At 37.9% G+C, this 18,890-nt stretch overlaps 1 protein-coding gene across 1 annotated transcript in view; it reads right to left on the bottom strand.

The window, feature by feature from the left end:
* ABCA10 (ATP binding cassette subfamily A member 10) overlaps positions 1 to 18,890 on the bottom strand; it is a 74,297-nt gene that overhangs the window by 12,564 nt on the left and 42,843 nt on the right. The window contains exons 22-27 of the mRNA XM_058702726.1: positions 16,781 to 16,918; positions 13,436 to 13,543; positions 12,491 to 12,661; positions 12,184 to 12,297; positions 5,510 to 5,629; positions 2,383 to 2,469 (exon numbers count right to left, since the gene is read on the bottom strand). Coding sequence (XP_058558709.1) covers positions 2,383 to 2,469; positions 5,510 to 5,629; positions 12,184 to 12,297; positions 12,491 to 12,661; positions 13,436 to 13,543; positions 16,781 to 16,918 — 738 coding nt within the window. The remainder of the gene's footprint in view (positions 1 to 2,382; positions 2,470 to 5,509; positions 5,630 to 12,183; positions 12,298 to 12,490; positions 12,662 to 13,435; positions 13,544 to 16,780; positions 16,919 to 18,890) is intronic.

The raw sequence follows: 18,890 nt of genomic DNA, 5'->3' as shown, positions 1-18,890 counted from the left end.
CAGGAGAAGAAGACAGGAGAAAGTACACAACTCTAGAGTTTTCTTCCAAGCAAGGAGTAGAATAGGTGGTCTTTTCACTAATAAAGCACGGGCCTCAAAGGGTTTTACTCTTAGGGAAGGACATGAAGAACACCCAGGAGGTTTGTAAGAGAATTGCCTTGAGTGTCAACCACGGGGAGTGAAACTGAATGAGAAGCCAGCTTTTGCACATATCTGTAGCCCAAATTCACATCATCTGAATGGTCCAAAACACCTCAAGCCTGGAATTAATTAACTAATTAATTAATATTTATTTTTATTTACTTTAGAGAGCAAGAGCATGAGCCGGGGAGAGGGGCAGAGGGAGAGAGAGACTCTTAAGCAGGCTCCCTGCTCCGTGTGGAACCTGATGCAGGGCTCAATGCAGGGCTCGATCCCACGACCCTGGGATCACGACCTGAGCCGAAATCAAGAATCAGATGCTCAACCAACTGAGCCACTCAGGCCCCCAAGCCTGGAATTTAGTTAAAAGCACTACCAAACTAGTAGCTATCCAAAGAATTTGGCAGCTTGGAATAGATATCCCAGAATAGATTCCAAATTGGAATAGATATCCCAGAAACAGACCCTATATACACGGGCATTTTATATATGAACAGAGGCGTCCCTGAATATCAATGGAATGGCACAGGCTTTTCAATAAATAGTTCTGGACAACCGAGTATCTTTAAAGACAGAAATGAAATAGGACCCTTCCCTCACAACACAGAAATAAAATCAAGTGCGGGTGACTGAAGACATAAATGGGTAAGAAAATATAAGTCTTTTAGAGGACAACATCAAAGAATTTTAAATGACCTCAGAGAGGGACAGATTTCTTTTTTTTTTTTTTCAACTTTTTTTTTTTTTTTAATTTATTTTTGGGACAGAGAGAGACAGAGCATGAACAGGGGAGGGGCAGAGAGAGAGGGAGACACAGAATCGGAAACAGGCTCCAGGCTCCGAGCCATCAGCCCAGAGCCTGACGCGGGGCTCGAACTCACGGACCGCGAGATCGTGACCTGGCTGAAGTCGGACGCTTAACCGACTGCGCTACCCAGGCGCCCCTAGATTTCTTAAATATGAAATATGAAATAAAATTCATTAATTATCTTAATAGATTTAGTAAAACTATTTGATTATTCTTGATACACACAACCTTTGATAAGATTCAAGATTCATTCTTGATAAATACATAAGCAAACGAAGACTAAAACCTCTAGTAAACTAGGGATCGTGTAATACTTTACACAGTTAATAGAATGCTTCATCGTTAAGTACTAAGATGTTTCCAAGTAAAATCATAAACAATGGAAGGATGCCTGCCAGTAACAGCATTAGGTCCCAGGGTTTCTGTGTTGTGTCACTCAGAGCTGCACATTTTAATGAATATATGTCTTAACCAAACAACTGTATAACTTTAGGATTTGTTAGTGATCAATTAAAAAATAATTGAATATGTAACATCTCTGCATATATTTAGAAAATAGGAAAGATACACGTTCAATATACAAAGACTCTTGTGGAAATGGATATAATTTTATAAATTTATAAAAACTTGGGAAACTTTCTCCCTCAAGAAACTATTCTTCTGCCATTAAAGAGAAAAAAGAGGTCTGTAATCCATTTTGTTTCCCTTTTCTGCCTCAGTTACCATATGCACAGAAATAACACTTATATTCTATCTCAGTATCTTTTCCCAGTATAAAATTCTACTTAATTTTTCACCTTTCTTTTTCATTATTCAAATTAGTTTATTTTTTCATCCATACTTAAATGATTTTTGGCCATATAGCATTCTTTATAAATCACCACAGGCAATCCAAATTGTCTTTGGATACATATCATGTCAATAATGTATAAGAATAGCAACCAAGCTGGGGCGCCTGGGTGGCTCAGTTGGTTAACAGTCCAGCTTCGGCTCAGGCCATGATCTCACGGTTCGTGAGTCTGAGCCTCGGGTTGGGCTTTGTGCTGACAGCTCAGAGCCTGGAGCCTGCTTCGGATTCTTTGCATCCCTCCCTTTCTGCCCCTCCCCCGTTTGTGCTCTCTCTCTCTCTCTCTCTCAAAAATAAAAAAACACTTAAAAAATTAAAAAAAAAATAACAGCAACCAAACCTTTAGTATTTCTGAACAGCAACCAAGCCTTTAGTATTTCTGGTGTATATTATACTGTCATTGATTCCATATAGAAAAATATCCTTATGTTTTACTGTCATTATATTTGAATGTAGAATATAATAGAATATAGTAAGAGCGAGTATTTTTAGGATACTTAAATTTGCCGTTATTTAAATAAGACTAAGTGTATTACACAGTTACGAATCCTAGGCAATACACATTCAGGTAGAAAATTTTTCTTACTATTAAGATTGTTAAGAGAATGCTCTGATTGCCTTCCTTTATTTCATCATTCACACTTTCCGAGTTTCTCACATACACATAAAATACCTGTTGAAGAAACACAAGAGTTAAATGAAGTTTCCTCTGCTTGATGCATATAAAATTTGTGCACTAAATATGCAAACGTTGAACTTGAATTTGTTCTCTGTTACTAAAGTCTGTTGATGAGCTGACATCCTTCCTTGGTTGTAATCTCCAACACCTTCCGCCTTCCAATTGTATGTGGTAGGGATTGGCAGATTTCTTCTCCTATTTTTTTCATCTAGACTGATTTTATTTTTGACACATAAATATTACATATTTTGTTCGATGTATGCTAACATCTATGAACATTCTCAGTACTGAGAGGCCTTGCAGTGTTCTTTCTGGTTACAGTTCTGTCATCATTATCCTCACCTCCTTCTAAAAGCCAGCCGACACTGATCAGAATGTTAAACCCCAAATAGCGGGAGCTATTTTGTAAAATAGCTAGAAATAGACGTGTTAAGTCTTAGAATACGACTTTTCACAATTGTAAAATACCTAGAAATGGGTATTTTTTTCACAATTGTAAAATAGCTAGAAATAGACGTGTTAAGTCTTAGAATACGACTTTTCACAATTGTAAAATACCTAGAAATACGTATTTTTTTCACAATTGTAAAATAGCTAGAAATAGACGTGTTAAGTCTTAGAATACGACTTTTCACAATTGTAAAATACCTAGAAATACGTATTTTTTTCACAATTGTAAAATAGCTAGAAATAGACGTGTTAAGTCTTAGAATACGACTTTTCACAATTGTAAAATACCTAGAAATACGTATTTTTTTCACAATTGTAAAATAGCTAGAAATAGACGTGTTAAGTCTTAGAATACGACTTTTCACAATTGTAAAATACCTAGAAATACGTATTTTTTCACAATTGTAAAATAGCTAGAAATAGACGTGTTAAGTCTTAGAATACGACTTTTCACAATTGTAAAATACCTAGAAATAGGTATTTTTTTCACAATTGTAAAATAGCTAGAAATAGACGTGTTAAGTCTTAGAATACGACTTTTCACAATTGTAAAATACCTAGAAATACGTATTTTTTCACAATTGTAAAATAGCTAGAAATAGACGTGTTAAGTCTTAGAATACGACTTTTCACAATTGTAAAATACCTAGAAATACGTATTTTTTTCACAATTGTAAAATACCTAGAAATAGACGTGTTAAGTCTTAGAATACGACTTTTCACAATTGTAAAATACCTAGAAATACGTATTTTTTCACAATTGTAAAATACCTAGAAATAGACGTGTTAAGTCTTAGAATACGACTTTTCACAATTGTAAAATACCTAGAAATACGTATTTTTTTCACAATTGTAAAATACCTAGAAATAGACGTGTTAAGTCTTAGAATACGACTTTTCACAACTGTAAAATACCTAGAAATACGTATTTTTTTCACAATTGTAAAATACCTAGAAATAGACGTGTTAAGTCTTAGAATAAGATAATTATTGAAGTTAAGCACTGCATTTAGTTTTGCGTTTCCCTCAGTTCCATAAGATAGGTAAACGAGAGGGAGTATATAATGCTCATTATTCATTTTACTAAAAGTGAATGTTCTCAGAAGAATCTAATATTTTTTCTGCCAATAAATGCTAAAAGGGATATTTTAAAAATGACTACCATTTAGTGAGTGTCCATACTATGTGAGATCCTGGGCTTGGCAGAATACATATATTACCTTCTAAGAGCAAACATTATTTCAATCTTTTTATAATAGATATTTTATAATAAAATACCCTTGACTATAGTTTTGCAATTCTGATTCGTTCTTCAGATGAATATTTTTTAGCTGCCTCCTATTAAAAATACTACTTAATGGGGCGCCTGGGTGGCTCAGTCGGTTGCACATCCCACACCGGCTCAGGTCATCATCTCATGGTCTGTGAGTTTGAGCCCCACATCGGGCTCTGTGCCCACAGCTCAGAGCCTGGAGCCTGTTTCAGATTCTGTGTCTCCCTCTCTCTCTGACCCTCCCCCGTTCATGCTCTGTCTCTGTCTGTCTCAAAAACATAAATAAATGTTAAAAAAAAAAGTATTTAGCACTAATGATTTTTAAATTTTTTATTTAAGTTTTTATTTTATTCTATTTTATTAAATGTTTATTTATATTTACTTATTTAGAGAGAGAGAGAGCATACACGTGTACCATGGTGGAGGGGTAGAGAGAGAGGGAGAGAGAATCCCAGGCAGGATCCACGCTACCAGCACAGAGCCTAATGTGGGGTCCATCTCATGAAGTGTGAGATCATGACCTGAGCTGAAATCAAGAGCTGGGCACTTAACCAACTGAGCCACCCAGGTGCCCCTAAGTTTTTATTTTAATTTGAGTTAGTTAACAGACAGTGTTATATTAGTTTCAGGAGTACAATGCAGTGATTCAATAGTTTCATACATCACATGGTGCTCATTAAGAAGTGTGCTTGCACAGGGCGCCTGGGTGTTTCAGTCGGTTAAGCGTTTGACTCTTGATTTCGGCTCAGGTCATGATCTTATGGTTGGTGGGATTGAGCCCCATGTTGGGGGCCTGCTTGGGATTCTCTCTCTCCCCCTCTCTGCCCCTCCCCCATTCATGTGTGCATGTGGTTTCTCTCTCTCTCTCTCTCTCAGAATAAACAAACATTAAAAACAAAAGGAGTGCACTTGCAAATTTCTTTATAGTGGGAGTGATAAAGTCCAGAACTGTGATGTAGATGACATTTATCAACAGTTGCCCCCAAATTCTCAGCAGCACTTGGTTTCCCCCAGAAGTGCTTTGTAGCAACATGATTTCCTTCCCTTACCAATCACATCTCCAAAGCAATTTATTGACACTAAGTGGCATGCAATCAAAGAGCACAATATGTCACATCTCCCATGTGATCTGATATTCAGGAAAAGGGACTCAAGCACAGTCATCAACTTTATTCAGTTTTGCAATCTTAGTTTCAGAACTTACCAGCATCGAATAACTCCTAAATTTTATACTTGTTTCAACACTGGGAAAAGATTTCATTAATGGGCTACATGGTTAAGGTCAGTCACACAGTAGGTAATATTGCTTACCTCCATAAAAAGTATGAAAAATCTAATTAAAGTGTAGAAAGGTATTGAAATCATGCATAGAATTGAACTGGGGTCTTCAGGTTTGGCTGATGATTGGATGATGAGTAAAAATATTGAAATCTAGAAGAAAAATATCAATAGGTATTTTAATTTTCTCAGTCGGATATAATATTGTAAGCTTTTTAAACGAATAATCTGTTTTCCTAGGAGATATTCTCATTTTCACTTTATATATAGCAATATTGCTAGGTTTTCCTCTTTAGGAAGCAAGAAACTATCATTACAACTGAAACACAAGTTTATAATATCTAAAAGATAAATATCTTTTAAATATCTAGAAGATTTCACACTATCTGATATGGATAGAGAGTAACAATAAAAGAAAGGGATATTAGGGGCGCCTGGGTGGCGCAGTTGGTTAAGCGTCCGACTTCAGCCAGGTCACGATCTCGCGGTCCGTGAGTTCGAGCCCCGTGTCGGGCTCTGGGCTGATGGCTCGGAGCCTGGAGCCTGTTTCCGATTCTGTGTCTCCCTCTCTCTCTGACCCTCCCCCGTTCATGCTCTGTCTCTCTCTGTCCCAAAAAAATAAATAAAAAACGTTGAAAAAAAAAAATTTAAAAAAAAAAAAAAAAAAAAAAAAAAAAAAAAAAAAGAAAGGGATATTACATTATTTACCCTTTTCATCACCCAAAATCCTCATATACTTTTAGCACCAGCGTATAATTTACAATTAACTAATGATATGACTGGGAATCTTAAAAGACAAAAGGACAAAATAAACGTTGAGGTATTTATTGCCGTATTTAAGCAATAGGAAAGATATGAGAATTATCCATTTTGACACTAAGGTAGGAATAGTGAAAGGTTGAAAACATCCTGGGAGGAATGAATAAGTCAAGGGGATAAAAGGCACAGCAGAAGAAATACAGTCAATGGTAAGGTAATAATGATGTATGGTGACAGAGGGTAGCTACCCTTGTGAGCATAGCATAACGCGTTAACTTGTGGACTCACTATGTTGTTCACCTGAAACCAATGTGACGTCTTGTGTCAAGTATACTCAAAACAAAATCCTCAGAGAAAAATAATATGGACAGCACCATACATGGCAGCCCATATTCCCAAGTCAGACTACTTTGGTGGTTTCCTAAGTGGGTCCAGTTCTCCTTTTGCCACAGATCCATGGGGCATTCTGAAGAAGGATTTGGTTTGGTTTGAATAAGAATCACTTTCTTTTACATAATCCATATAAGTCCTCTGATTGCAAAGATTGTTTTGCTCGAGCAAAGTGTCTGGCACTTTGTAACAGAGAAATGCAACAAATATCAATGAATGAATGAGTGAATGAATATTGGAAAGGCAGGAGGATTTCTATCTTTATGTTTTTATTCATCAAATAATCAAAAAAGATACATATTTAAATTTTTTTAAAATGTTTATTTATTTTTGAGAGAGAGAGAGAGAGAGAGAGAGAGAGACAGAACCCAAGCAGGCGAAAGGCAGAGAGAGAGGGAGACACAGAATCTGAAACGGGTTCCAGGCTCCGAGCTGTCAGCACAAGATATGTGAGCAAGATGTGACCTGAGCCGAAGTCGGACGCTCAACCACCTGGGCCACCCAGGGGTCCCAAAAAAGATACATATTAAGGGTTCAATTTATGCAAATCACTTTGTGGAGTGGTATTATAGTTACTACAGTTGTAGGAATAAAAACGGGTGAAAGACAAGAAAAGGCCAGAAGCTGTTACTGAGCATTTACTGTTTACCAAGGACTTTGATGAGCAGTTGACTAGCACTGTGATGGTCAATGTGCTTTGAAAAAGTCAGTCCTAACCCTTTAAACTATTATGGTTATTATATATATTTTCCGAGGGTCAGATAAATGAATTGACTTGCCCAGTGTCTTACAGCTGTTCAGTGCTAGGTCAAGGATTCAAACCGGGGGCTGTCTGGCTCTAGAGCCCAAACTCTTAACCGCTATACTTTTATAGGAAGATAACTGGCCATATATCAAGTCAGTGGACATGACGTCGGCTGCCATGATACATATGAAACAGATGATAGAACAAAAACGCATATAAATAATGTTTCCTCCACAAGCACCAGAAACATTTTCTGGAGGAAAAAGCAATATAAACAGAAACAGGTTCACTAGTTTATTTTATAACCTTGTATCAGAATCTCCTTGAAGATTTACTGTTCATGCCATTTATAAGTAATAAAGGTTCTGCTGCAACAAAGTATGCAGCAATATATCTTCAGTTATAAAAAACTGAAGTTAAACCTTCTAATTCTAAAAATGCAATTAAATAACTTATCTTTGACAACCCTACCTCTCTTCTCTTATTCCCTTAATGCACTAATCACCTCATCTATCTTGTCCCAAACATCAGAAAAATAAAAAGAATCCTTCCATTAGATCTTTCCTCTGGTAAACAATACCAACAACATTACATTTAAAGGAGTTGTAAAACACTTCCTATTTCTACTTCCCCATTCTATATTTATTCTTCCATCTGCTATAAACTGGATTCTATATTCACTGCTGTAAAAAACTGAAGTTTTTAAAAAAATTTTTTTTAACGTTTTTATTTATTTTTGAGACAGAGAGAGATAGAGCATGAACAGGGGAGGGTCAGCGAGAGGGAGACACAGAATCTGAAACAGGCTCCAGGCTCTGAGCTGTCAGCACAGAGCCAGACGCAGGGCTTGAACTCACAGACCGCGAGATCATGACCTGAGCCGAAGTCGGCCGCTTAACCGACTGAGCCCACCCAGGCGCCCCAAAAACTGAAGTTTTAAAAGTTAGCTGTGGACTTCTACCTGTAGAAATATAGAAGAATAGATATTCTGAAAGACCTTACCCGTGCCATCTAAAACACATGTCCTTTAAATACACTGCTAGTCTCGGGGGAAAAAGTGAGAGAATTCTTTGACAGGAAACACAAAGTCTGAAACCTAACTTGGACTATTAAGTAAACACTAAATCTGAGCAACCAGGGAACAAATGTGCATTCCAGTTCAGGGATTGAGAGGTCCTTCCCTCCAAATACCCTCGATAGAATAAGTATAGAATGAATAACCCTCTTTAGGGGTATTCCTTGCAACCCCCACATTAAGGCATGACGCTCTAAGATGGTGAATGCCCTACATGGGCTCTACACTGTACTTCTTGCAAAAGTAATTGAAAATTCTTCTAGGATGAAAATATCCCCAGTGTAAGATCTTGAATATGTGCACCCAGCTAAAATAAATAAATAAATAAATAAATAAATAAATAAATAAACAAACAAACATACATTCAAATATACAAAGCAGTTCATTGTCAAAGAACAAGTACAAATATTATTTTAATTAAATGTATAAGTAAATCAAGTGTGGAATAAAGAACACCAAAGCAAGTAACAAGAGATCATGAGAAACCGCTGGACATATCTGAAATAGAGCCAAATCGTTTTAGAAAACAAAGTTGAAATTTTAAAAAGTTGATCAAAGATTAAGCGTAGCTCAGAAATAGCTGAATCAAAAAATAAGTGAATTGGAAGGAGAGTCTGAAGCATTTCCCAGAATGCAGCAAGGACAAGAACATAGAAAGTTGGAGCAAAGTGCTAAGAGATGTGGAGAACAGACTGAGAATAACACTAATACTATCTCAGTAGAGTCCAGGGAGCAAAACATAAATATTTTATTCGCACCTTCATAAGAGAGGTAATATTTAAAGAGGTGCTGGCAGAGAAATTCCTGGAACTGACAAATGAATTCACAGATTCAGATGGCAAAATTCATTTGAAAAAAATGATAAATACAAAGAAATCCACACCTAGAAACAATGTAATGAAATTAAAGGTGCGAAAGTCAAAGACCTTAAAAGTAGTCGAAGACGAATCCTCTACAAAGGAATGGCAGACAGCAATACATCTCAATAGCAAAAAGGTCAGCAAGAGGTTAGTGAATTTAGGTGATAAGAGAAAATAATTGTCAGCCAAGAAATTTATATGCAGTAAAATTAACTTTTAAGAATGAGACTGAAAAATGGCCCTAATGAGAATAAAAAGACAAAGTTACATGTGTGAATGGTGGACAAACGGTCAACAAAAAGTGTCTACAAATATTTTTTAACTTCTTAAAATAATAATGTTTATTTATGAGATTAAAAATGAGAGAACCAAACACTAGAGAATATAATGTAAGTAGGGTGGGCAATTATTGATCATAAAGTCTCCAAAATACAGTGTTGGAAGTAATTAGGATATTGATTAACTTTAGGCTCCATTAAGTTTGGCATGGGGAAAAGAAAATCAAGGATATTATGGGCTGAGTTTTGTCCCCTGAAATTCACATATTGAAGTTCTAAGCCCAGTAGAACATGATTGTATTTGGAGATGGGGTCCTTGAAGAGGTCATTAAGATTAAAGACGTCATGGAGGTGGGCCCTAATCCAATGTAACTATTGTCCTAATAAGAGGAAATTTAGACAGACAGACACACACACACACACACACACACACACACACACACACAAGATCACAGGAAGTCTCTGAGAGATGATGGCCATCTATAAGCCACCACATAATGCACATCACAAATACAAAGCCATGAAGTAAAAAATGATATCACCAAATTGAAGTGTATAAACAATCCCAAGAAATTCATTAAATTAAACGCACAGATTGTCAGATTGAATTTAAAAATGACAACAAATAAAATCCAACTATATTCAGTTGGCAACAAACAGACACGAAAGCATGACACCCAAAGGTTGAAAGTAAACCCGTGGCAAAACGATTTACCAGGCAAAAGCTAAATAAAAGAAATCTGGTATACCTATATTAATATCTGACATATCGACTTTATGACCAAAAGCCATTATGAGAATAAATAGGGCCACTACCTAATGATTCCAGACTTGAATGATCAAATAAAATATGGGTTTGAACAACATGGGTTTGACCTGTGCAGGCCCATGTATACATGCACTTTTTGTTCAATAAATGCAGTCCTGGAAATGTATTTTCTCTTCCTTATGATTTTCTTAATAATATTTTTTTCTCTAGGTTGCTTTGTTGTGAGAATACAGTATGTAATACAGATAACATAATAATATGTGTTAATCGACTGCTTATGTTATCGGTAAGCCTTCCAGTCAACAGTATACATCTGGGGGGAGTCAAAAGTTACACGCATAATCGCAACCATGCAGAGGGCTGGTTCCCCTAACTCCCATGTTGTTCAAGGGTCACCTGCAGTCTCAAAATATATAAAGCAAAAACTGATTAAATGAGAGGATGAAACAGACAAAACTACCTTTATATTGGGATGAATAAGGGGAGAAAAACCAAACAGATCAAGGACTAATTCCAATAGTTAAGGAGGCGTTACCTCGTTATGGCATTTGACTATTGTAGCACAACCACTTATAAAATTGACCCAATGAATGATATGATTGGGTACTGCAAGGAGGATACTTAGAGACTAAGAAGCAATTTAATAGCCTTTACGATCTCTGCCGGCATACTGAATTCTCCAACTGGCTGTATTTGTGACATTCCCATCCACACTAAATCCAAACCTTTGGATATTGCCCACAAAGACCAGCCACTGTGACTGTACCAGCCCCAAAGAAGTAAGATGTTGGCTCTCTTTACCCTAAACCCTCTGCCCTGTCCCCACATACAGGAGAAGGGGAAAAAATAGAACAAATAGAAAAATTAAAAGGGTAGACCCTGCTCCCTTTCTCACCACTGGTCCCCAAACTAAGGGCATGCCTGAAGTGGGGTTGGGGATGGAGCTTTTGAGATTAAAGCTATGATTTGGACTTGGCTGGCCTTTTAAGTGAATCTTAATGAGCTATTTTACTATCTGAAATGGTCAGAAAGCTATGATATCTGCTCAAGATGTCAACAAGGCATAGGGAAGAGAATACAGCAGAGAGTGCCTAATGTAATAAATGTTTTTATTTATTAATCAAACTTTTCCATGTTTATTTGTTTGATTACATTACTAGTCAATATGGTCACCTATCGCACTTTTTTTTTTAATAAGTAGAATTATTCAGGAGAAAAACTACACTGAGTTGAGAGGCTTGGGTTCAGGTGTGATTCTTTTAAGTTCTTCCCACTCTGTAAAATGAGGGGACTGTCCCAAGTGATCTAGTCTTTCAGGTGAGCCCTGCCAGGGTTTCTACAGATATTTTGTTTCTCTCCAAAGAAACAGAGATATAAAAGAGAAACCTCAAAGAACAGATGGAAATAGGAGAGAGAAAATGAACAAGAAATACTGAAACCATGAACACAGTCCATGGAGGTACAAAAGAGGTACAAAAGAAGTGATTCCATTCTCTTCTAAGTAACGTATTTAGGGGTGCCTGCATGGCTCAGTTGGTTGGGCACCTGACTTTGGCTCAGGTCATGATCTCATGGTTTGTGAGTTCGAGCCCCACATTGGGCTCTGTGCTGACAGCTCAGAGCCTGGAGCCTGCTTCACATTCTGTGTCTCCCTCTCTGTCTGCCCCTCCCCCAGTCATTCTCTCTCTCTCTCTCTCTTTCTCTCTCTCTCTCAGTCAAAAGTAAATAAACATTTAAAAATTTTTAAGTATTTATACTTAACTTTGAATTCTTAAAAATAAGCTTTAAAAAAATTTAATATAAATGTGCATATGTATGCATAGATACTTACAATAAGAAACCCGAGACACCAAAGGCCATTATTTTTTCTTCTCTTGCAAAAGATGAATGAAATCACATATGTGAAGAATATAAGAGAAGCTGCACAACCAACTATGCAAACCACCTGCAAACAATATATTTAGTGGCAAGATTAGAGATGCAGGTCACGTATGGGACGGGGAACAGGGAGATAATGAGACCATAAGGCTGTGTAAGGCCATTTTCTCACACATGCCTTTCGTTAACGATACAATGCTAATGAAAGTGAATGTTTGTTTCTATTATATTTTGGCCTGGTGAAAAAAATGATCACTTACAAGAGCAAACATGAGCACCAGTGGGAATCTGACTTCCAAAACCATGAGGCAGTTAATTAAATACACTGAAAGAAGAATCGAGCAGTATAATGGAATGTCCACCAGAGCCTGTCCAATCCAGTATGCCGAAGGACACAGGCCTGAAATCCATAACTGAGACTGAGTTTTTTGCTGATAAAAAAACAGAAGGGATGCAGAAGGGTTTGAAATGTTGGGTCGAAAAGGTATTTTGTTTATGCGAAAATACAAACTTTTAATACATTTTAGAAATACCATGTTGTAATTTTTTTGGTCGGTATTATTTTATATAGTGAATCTGAGCTTCAGTAACTTTCTAACCCAGGTCTAGGTAATCAGGCCTCAGGCAACTAATACCGTCCCAGAGAAACACCGTGTCACTGTGACTGGAGAAGGGCATGTCTCTAAGTATCTGATGTCCAATATGGGAATATACAGCCATTGGCTCAACAGGAAAAGTCTGGATTATTTGTAGAGTTGATTTACTCTTTGATGTAGATAAATGAAAATGACGATAACATAAAATTTTAAAGCTTGATTTACAAAAGTGTTGTTAAAAGTTCAGAAACATGGTATGTCTTATATTTGACGCTCTATTTAAAAAAAACACACACACATTCCTTTTGGAACTGTGAAATAACAACACACGGTCAAGAAGCACCACACTTTCACTTCTAGAGTTGATTTAGTAGGATTCCCTTAAAGGTGAGACAATTTCATGGTGTTGAATAGTGAATTTTCTGACTCCTTTGACATTGTGATTAACCATTTGACAGAATCTATAATGAGACTAGAACAACGACATAATTTACATGTAGACACATTTTTCTTGAAGAACTATCCTGTGTGTATATAGCAGTGAAATTCTAATTTTTGAAGTCAGAGAAAATCATCTTTGTCCTCCTCCCCTCCCACACCCCCTCTTACTTTGCGATCGCTGAAGCTGCTCATGCCAATGTAAGGAGAAAGGCAGTTTGCAAGGACCAACAAAAATAAAGGCCCATTCACAAAACCAAATTCCACTAAGACGCCATTCTGGAAGTTCAAAACACACCTGTAAGCTATTGAAATTGTTACATATCATGCAATCAAACATAGTCGTAAGATATGAGATAGTGAGACCTTCAGAATGGAAGCATATACCTAATTTAAGAAGCAAACACAGACAGGGGTGCTTGGGTGGCTCAGTCAGTTAAGTGTCTGACTTTGGCTCAGGTCATGATCTCACAGTTTGTGACTGCTGGGCTGTCTGCTGTCAGCGCAGAGCCCGCTTCTTCCGATCCTCTGTCCTCCTCTCTCTCTGCCTCTCCCTCATTCGTACTCTCTCTCAAAACTAAATAAACATTAAAAAAAAAAAAAAAGCAAACACAGGCAGAAGTGGCCATGTTTTGCTACCCTAAATAGCAGGCTCCATTCCCAGGAACTGCACGATATCAACAGAAATTCAAAATCTGAATTCATAGGCATGTATCGAGAGATCGTGAGCAGGTTCTTTTTCATATTTACATCTAGTAATTGTTAAGCAAAGACATATACTCTTTGGAGCTGCACTGATAGTCTCTGAAGCAGAGAGACTGCTTATTCTGGTTCCCTACTTCCAAGGAGATGAATTATAGATAATAGCCTCTAAAACTCTTGAACTTGAAGCTGTTCTTGTCCCTACCTGTGAAATATAATTAGAGGAGAGCAAATCTTTCCTGCGTAAAACACTTCTGAACATCTAGAAATATTTAAATTAATCTTTAAGGCCTGGAAGGGTCTTACTATAAATCTAAGTTGTTTTCCAGACAGGGTAATGTATTACAGTTATAACAATGGACTGGGAAAACAGAAAAAAAAGAGTACAGAAATGGCCTTATTTCATAGGCAAAAAAAACTAGAGGTGCCATTATATTAATTTCTTACTATAAAAATTTCATTCTCTACAACCACTATGCATATACTTGCAAACATTCACCCAATTTCCACCATTTTTCCCTTTTTTATCTATAATAACTGAACACACCTGTTAGGAATTACTTGAAGGCTGAGGACAGTTATTAACATCGTATATAATCAAAAACTGCACTGTATCTCATAAGACACAAAACAGAAAAGAGCCAAGACCCAAAAGGACACTTCAGAATTTAAAACGAAAGAGAAAAAATGGGGCGCCTGGGTGGCTCAGTCAGTTGAGCATCCAACTCTTGATGTGGCTCAGGTCATGATCTCATGGTTCATGAGTTCAAGCCAGGAATCACGGGCTGTGCTTGTGCTCTCTCTCTCTCTTAAAATAAGTAAGTAAACTTCAAAAAAATAAGTAAAATAAAATGATAGAGAAAACACCACAGAACTGTTAAATAATCATAATTTTAGAGTTGGATTGTATATTCTCATAAATTTCAGTGTGATCTATTTACTCTCCACATTTTTCCCCCTTAAACAAGGAGTTTAGTTTTATTTTCTCTGTGCATTTGCAAAACACTTAGGACCAACGCTTGGTGAGTTCAAGCCCCACATTGGGCTCTGTGCTAGCAGCGAGGAGCTTGCTTGGGATTCTCTCTCTGCCCCTCCCCCACTTGTTCTTGCTCTCCCTGCCCCCCCCCCCCGAAATAAATAAATACACTTAAAAAAAAATAAAACCTCCTGTGAAAAAAAAATTACATTAAAAAAAAAAAAGGCCTAAGAGGGATTAGTGCCTTAGCCCTAGGGAGCTACAGCAACTGTGACTGGTCCAAGGAATTGAAAAAATATCAGGAAAATAGAACAGGAGGCAAGAGAATGAGAAATCACTGAGGAAGAGGGCCTTGAAGTGGGCCACCAGGGGGAACTGGAGGCCGGGGGGTGGGTCTGGATGGAGGGAGGGGCCCCCGCTGGTAGCCACTGGGTGGGGGTTGCAGAGGCTCAGTATATCCACGAGGAGGTATCACTGGAGTAGGTCCACGCATCCCAGGTGGAGGCATAGGACCTGGGTGACCCATGGGAGATCCAAACGGAGGCCCTCGAGGGGGCATGCCCTTTGGAATAGGTCCGGGATGAGGCACTCCAGATGGCCATCGGAATGGTGGCTGTCCCCCGCCCCCAGAGCCTGGGGGCCCAGCATGGGGGTGTCCTAAGCCATAAAGACCACGGTGGGCTGGCTGCATCTGAGACACCCTTGGATGGGGCATCCCACTTGGTAGGAATGGGTGAGGACGTGAGTGTCCATGCCCAGGATGTCCAGCCCGTGGGGTTCCTGCTGATGGTGGGCCAAGTCCTCCAGCTCCAGGAGACACAGGTGGTGGGGGCATGGCTGGGGGGTATCCCAGGTGGAAGCATTCTAGGAGGCAGCACTGTGGTGTTGGGGGGAGGGAGGACCTAGGAGGAGGCATGCCTGGTGGAGGAAGCCTGGACCCCAATGAGATACCACAGGATTGGGGGCTGAGGGTGGATGTGGTGTATACTTTCTACACTTGCTTTAATCAATGTATATCACATACTCAATAAACTCCCCTAGGGAGAAGTGATGTAAGATTAAGGATTTGCATTTGAAGCTTTGTAAGTGTTCTAGATTTCTAAGCAAGTCCATTCATTCACTGATTTTAGAAACTATGTATTAGGTACCTAGTTAAGTGTGAAGAGTTATTCAAGACAGATTCTTTAACAGACCTATTATTTTTCTCTATTATTTTACAGTCTTCAGTGTCCTTCGGATCTTGGCTCTTTTAATGTTCTATGTCTTGGGGAGCTGTGGATACTTTTGAATAGACAAGATTTTATTTTATTTTTTTCAATGCATTTATTTAGTTTGAGAGAGCACTCATGCAAGCAGGGGAGCAGCAGAGACAGAGGGAGACAGAGCATCCCAAGCAGGCTCCGTGCTGACAGCACGATGCAGGTTCGACCCCACGAACCATGAGATCATGACCTGGGCAGAAATCAAGAATTGGACACTCAAACACCTGAGCCACCCAAACGCCCCGATTAGATAAGATGTTAGACTGGAAGGATGAGGCCAGTGATAAAATGAGTCTAAGTATCAGGTAGACACTCAAGAAATATTTGTAGAATGAATGAAAAAGGTCAGGCTCTGTTCTAGGCACTGAGGAAACGGATTTAATCCTCACAATAACTGTATATAGTAGATACAATTATATTCCCCATTTTATAGACGAAGACAGTAAAGCAAGGAATGGCTAAGAAAGCTCCTAATAAATAGCAGAAACAGGACTCAACCTCAGGTGGTAAGCTATAGAGTTCTCCCCCTTTATCCCTCATTAAATAGTCTCTTATATAAGTCAATACTGTACTTACAAAAGGAAATGTGCTTCTCTCTGTTTTAATAAGTTCGGTAAAGTTAAAAATTCCAAGAAGGGCATTGCTAACAATTCCCATAAGAACAGGAAAACAAGTAATTCTCTTGGTATTACACACAACTGAAAATCTGTAATCCTTAAAAAAAAAAAAAGACACACAAATATAAGTTTTAAATTCTTAAAGCAATCATACTTTCTGTACAACTTATAAAGGACCAGGGTGGAATTAGGGTGAGAAGGAGACTATTAGTTTTTCTTTGACACTTCAATCTTTTTGAATTGTCGTAAGAATGCATTATTTTGGTAATCCAAATGACTTATTCTGTAAATGAAATAGATGAACATTCACTAACATGAAAGGATGTCAAAGATTTATATTTTATGTGACAGAAAGAGTTTCAGGGCCCTCTAATACAATTCCAATTTAGGAAATATGTCTTAGAATATGAGATTGTTCTATAAATAATGTATTTTTATAAAGGAAAACTGTGTAGAAGACATTTACCAAACAACAGTTAGAAATATAATATGGGAAAATAAAGAAATAAAATTATTTAGAGAATTTTCTCTTCTGTATTACATATCCCAGTAATGTTTTAATTTCCCTATTAAAAATGCGTTGCTTTGTGGATGGAACTGGAGAGTGTGATGCTAAGTGAAATAAGCCATACAGAGAAAGACAGATACCATATGGTTTCACTCTTATGTGGATCCTGAGAAACTTAACAGAAACCCATGGGGGAGGGGAAGGAAAAAAAAAAAAAAGAGGTTAAAGTGGGAGAGACCCAAGCATAAGAGGCTCTTAAAAACTGAGAACTGAGGGTTGATGGGGGGAGGGAGGGAAGGGAGGGTGGGTGATGGGTATTGAGGAGGGCACCTGTTGGGATGAGCACTGGGTGTTGTATGGAAACCAATCTGACAATAAATTTCATATATTAAAAAAATAATAAATAAATAAATAAATAAATAAACATTAAAAAAATGTGTTGCTTTTTTTCTGCTTTATGGACGTGTAATTGACAAACAACATTTTAATCTACTTAAAATGTAGTTCATAATGATTTGACATACATATATATTGTGAAAAGATTCTTCCCATCTAGTTAACATTTCCATCACCTCAAATGTATATGTGTGTGCATATATATTATATGTATGAACACTTATATATAATATATATGAACATTTAAGTTCCACTCAGCAAATTACAATTATACCATACAGTGTTACCAACTATAGTTTCCACATTACACATTAGGTCTTCAAACCTTATTTATCTTTTTTTTTATGTTTATTTATTTCTGAGAGAGAGAGAGAGAGAGAGAGACAGAGTGCAAGTGGGAGAGGGGCAGAGAGAGAGGGAGACACAGAATCTGAAGCAGGCTCCAGGCTCCGAACTGTCAGCACAGAGCCTGACTCGGGGCTCGAACCCACGAAACGTGAGATCATGACCTGAGCTGAAGTCGAAGTCGGACGCCCAACTGACTGAGCCACTGAAGCTCCCCAAGCCTTATTTATCTTATAGCTGAAAGCTTACATGCTTTTACCAGCCTATCCCTGTTTTCCCCACCCTTAGCCCCTGGCAACCACTTTTCTACTTTCTGCTTCTAGGAGTTTGACTTTTGGTTTCTACTTATAAGTGATACCACGTAGTATTGGCCTTTCTCTGTCTGTTTTGTTTCACTTAGCCTAATGCCCTCAAGATCTATCCATGCTGTTGCAAAACATGCATACTTTTATAACAAATCAAATCATTAATAACGGTGCCTGGGTAGCTCAGCTGGTTAAGCTTCTGACTCTTGGTTTTGGCTCAGGTCATGATCCCGCAGTGAATGAGTTCAAGCCCCACACAGGACTCTGCGCGGACAACACGGAGACTACGTGGGAATTTTCTTGCTCTCCCTCTCTGTGGCCCTCCCCCCATCCTCTCAAAATAAATAAACTTTAAAAAATAAAAAACAAATCATGAATAAAAGATGATCCCTTTAAGAGATAGAAACCTGTGCTCTTTAAAGGATTACAGTTTCATACTTTAACTCAACAAGGACTCAAGAGTTGAGTTGCTTCTCTATAGATCTCAAGTATTAGAAGGTGGCAAGACCCCATTC

This window comes from Neofelis nebulosa, chromosome 16, assembly GCF_028018385.1.
Source record: "Neofelis nebulosa isolate mNeoNeb1 chromosome 16, mNeoNeb1.pri, whole genome shotgun sequence".
Taxonomy (NCBI): Eukaryota; Metazoa; Chordata; class Mammalia; order Carnivora; family Felidae; genus Neofelis; species Neofelis nebulosa.
Note: the sequence above shows the minus strand (reverse complement) of the source record. Positions and strands in the feature narration are given on the sequence as shown.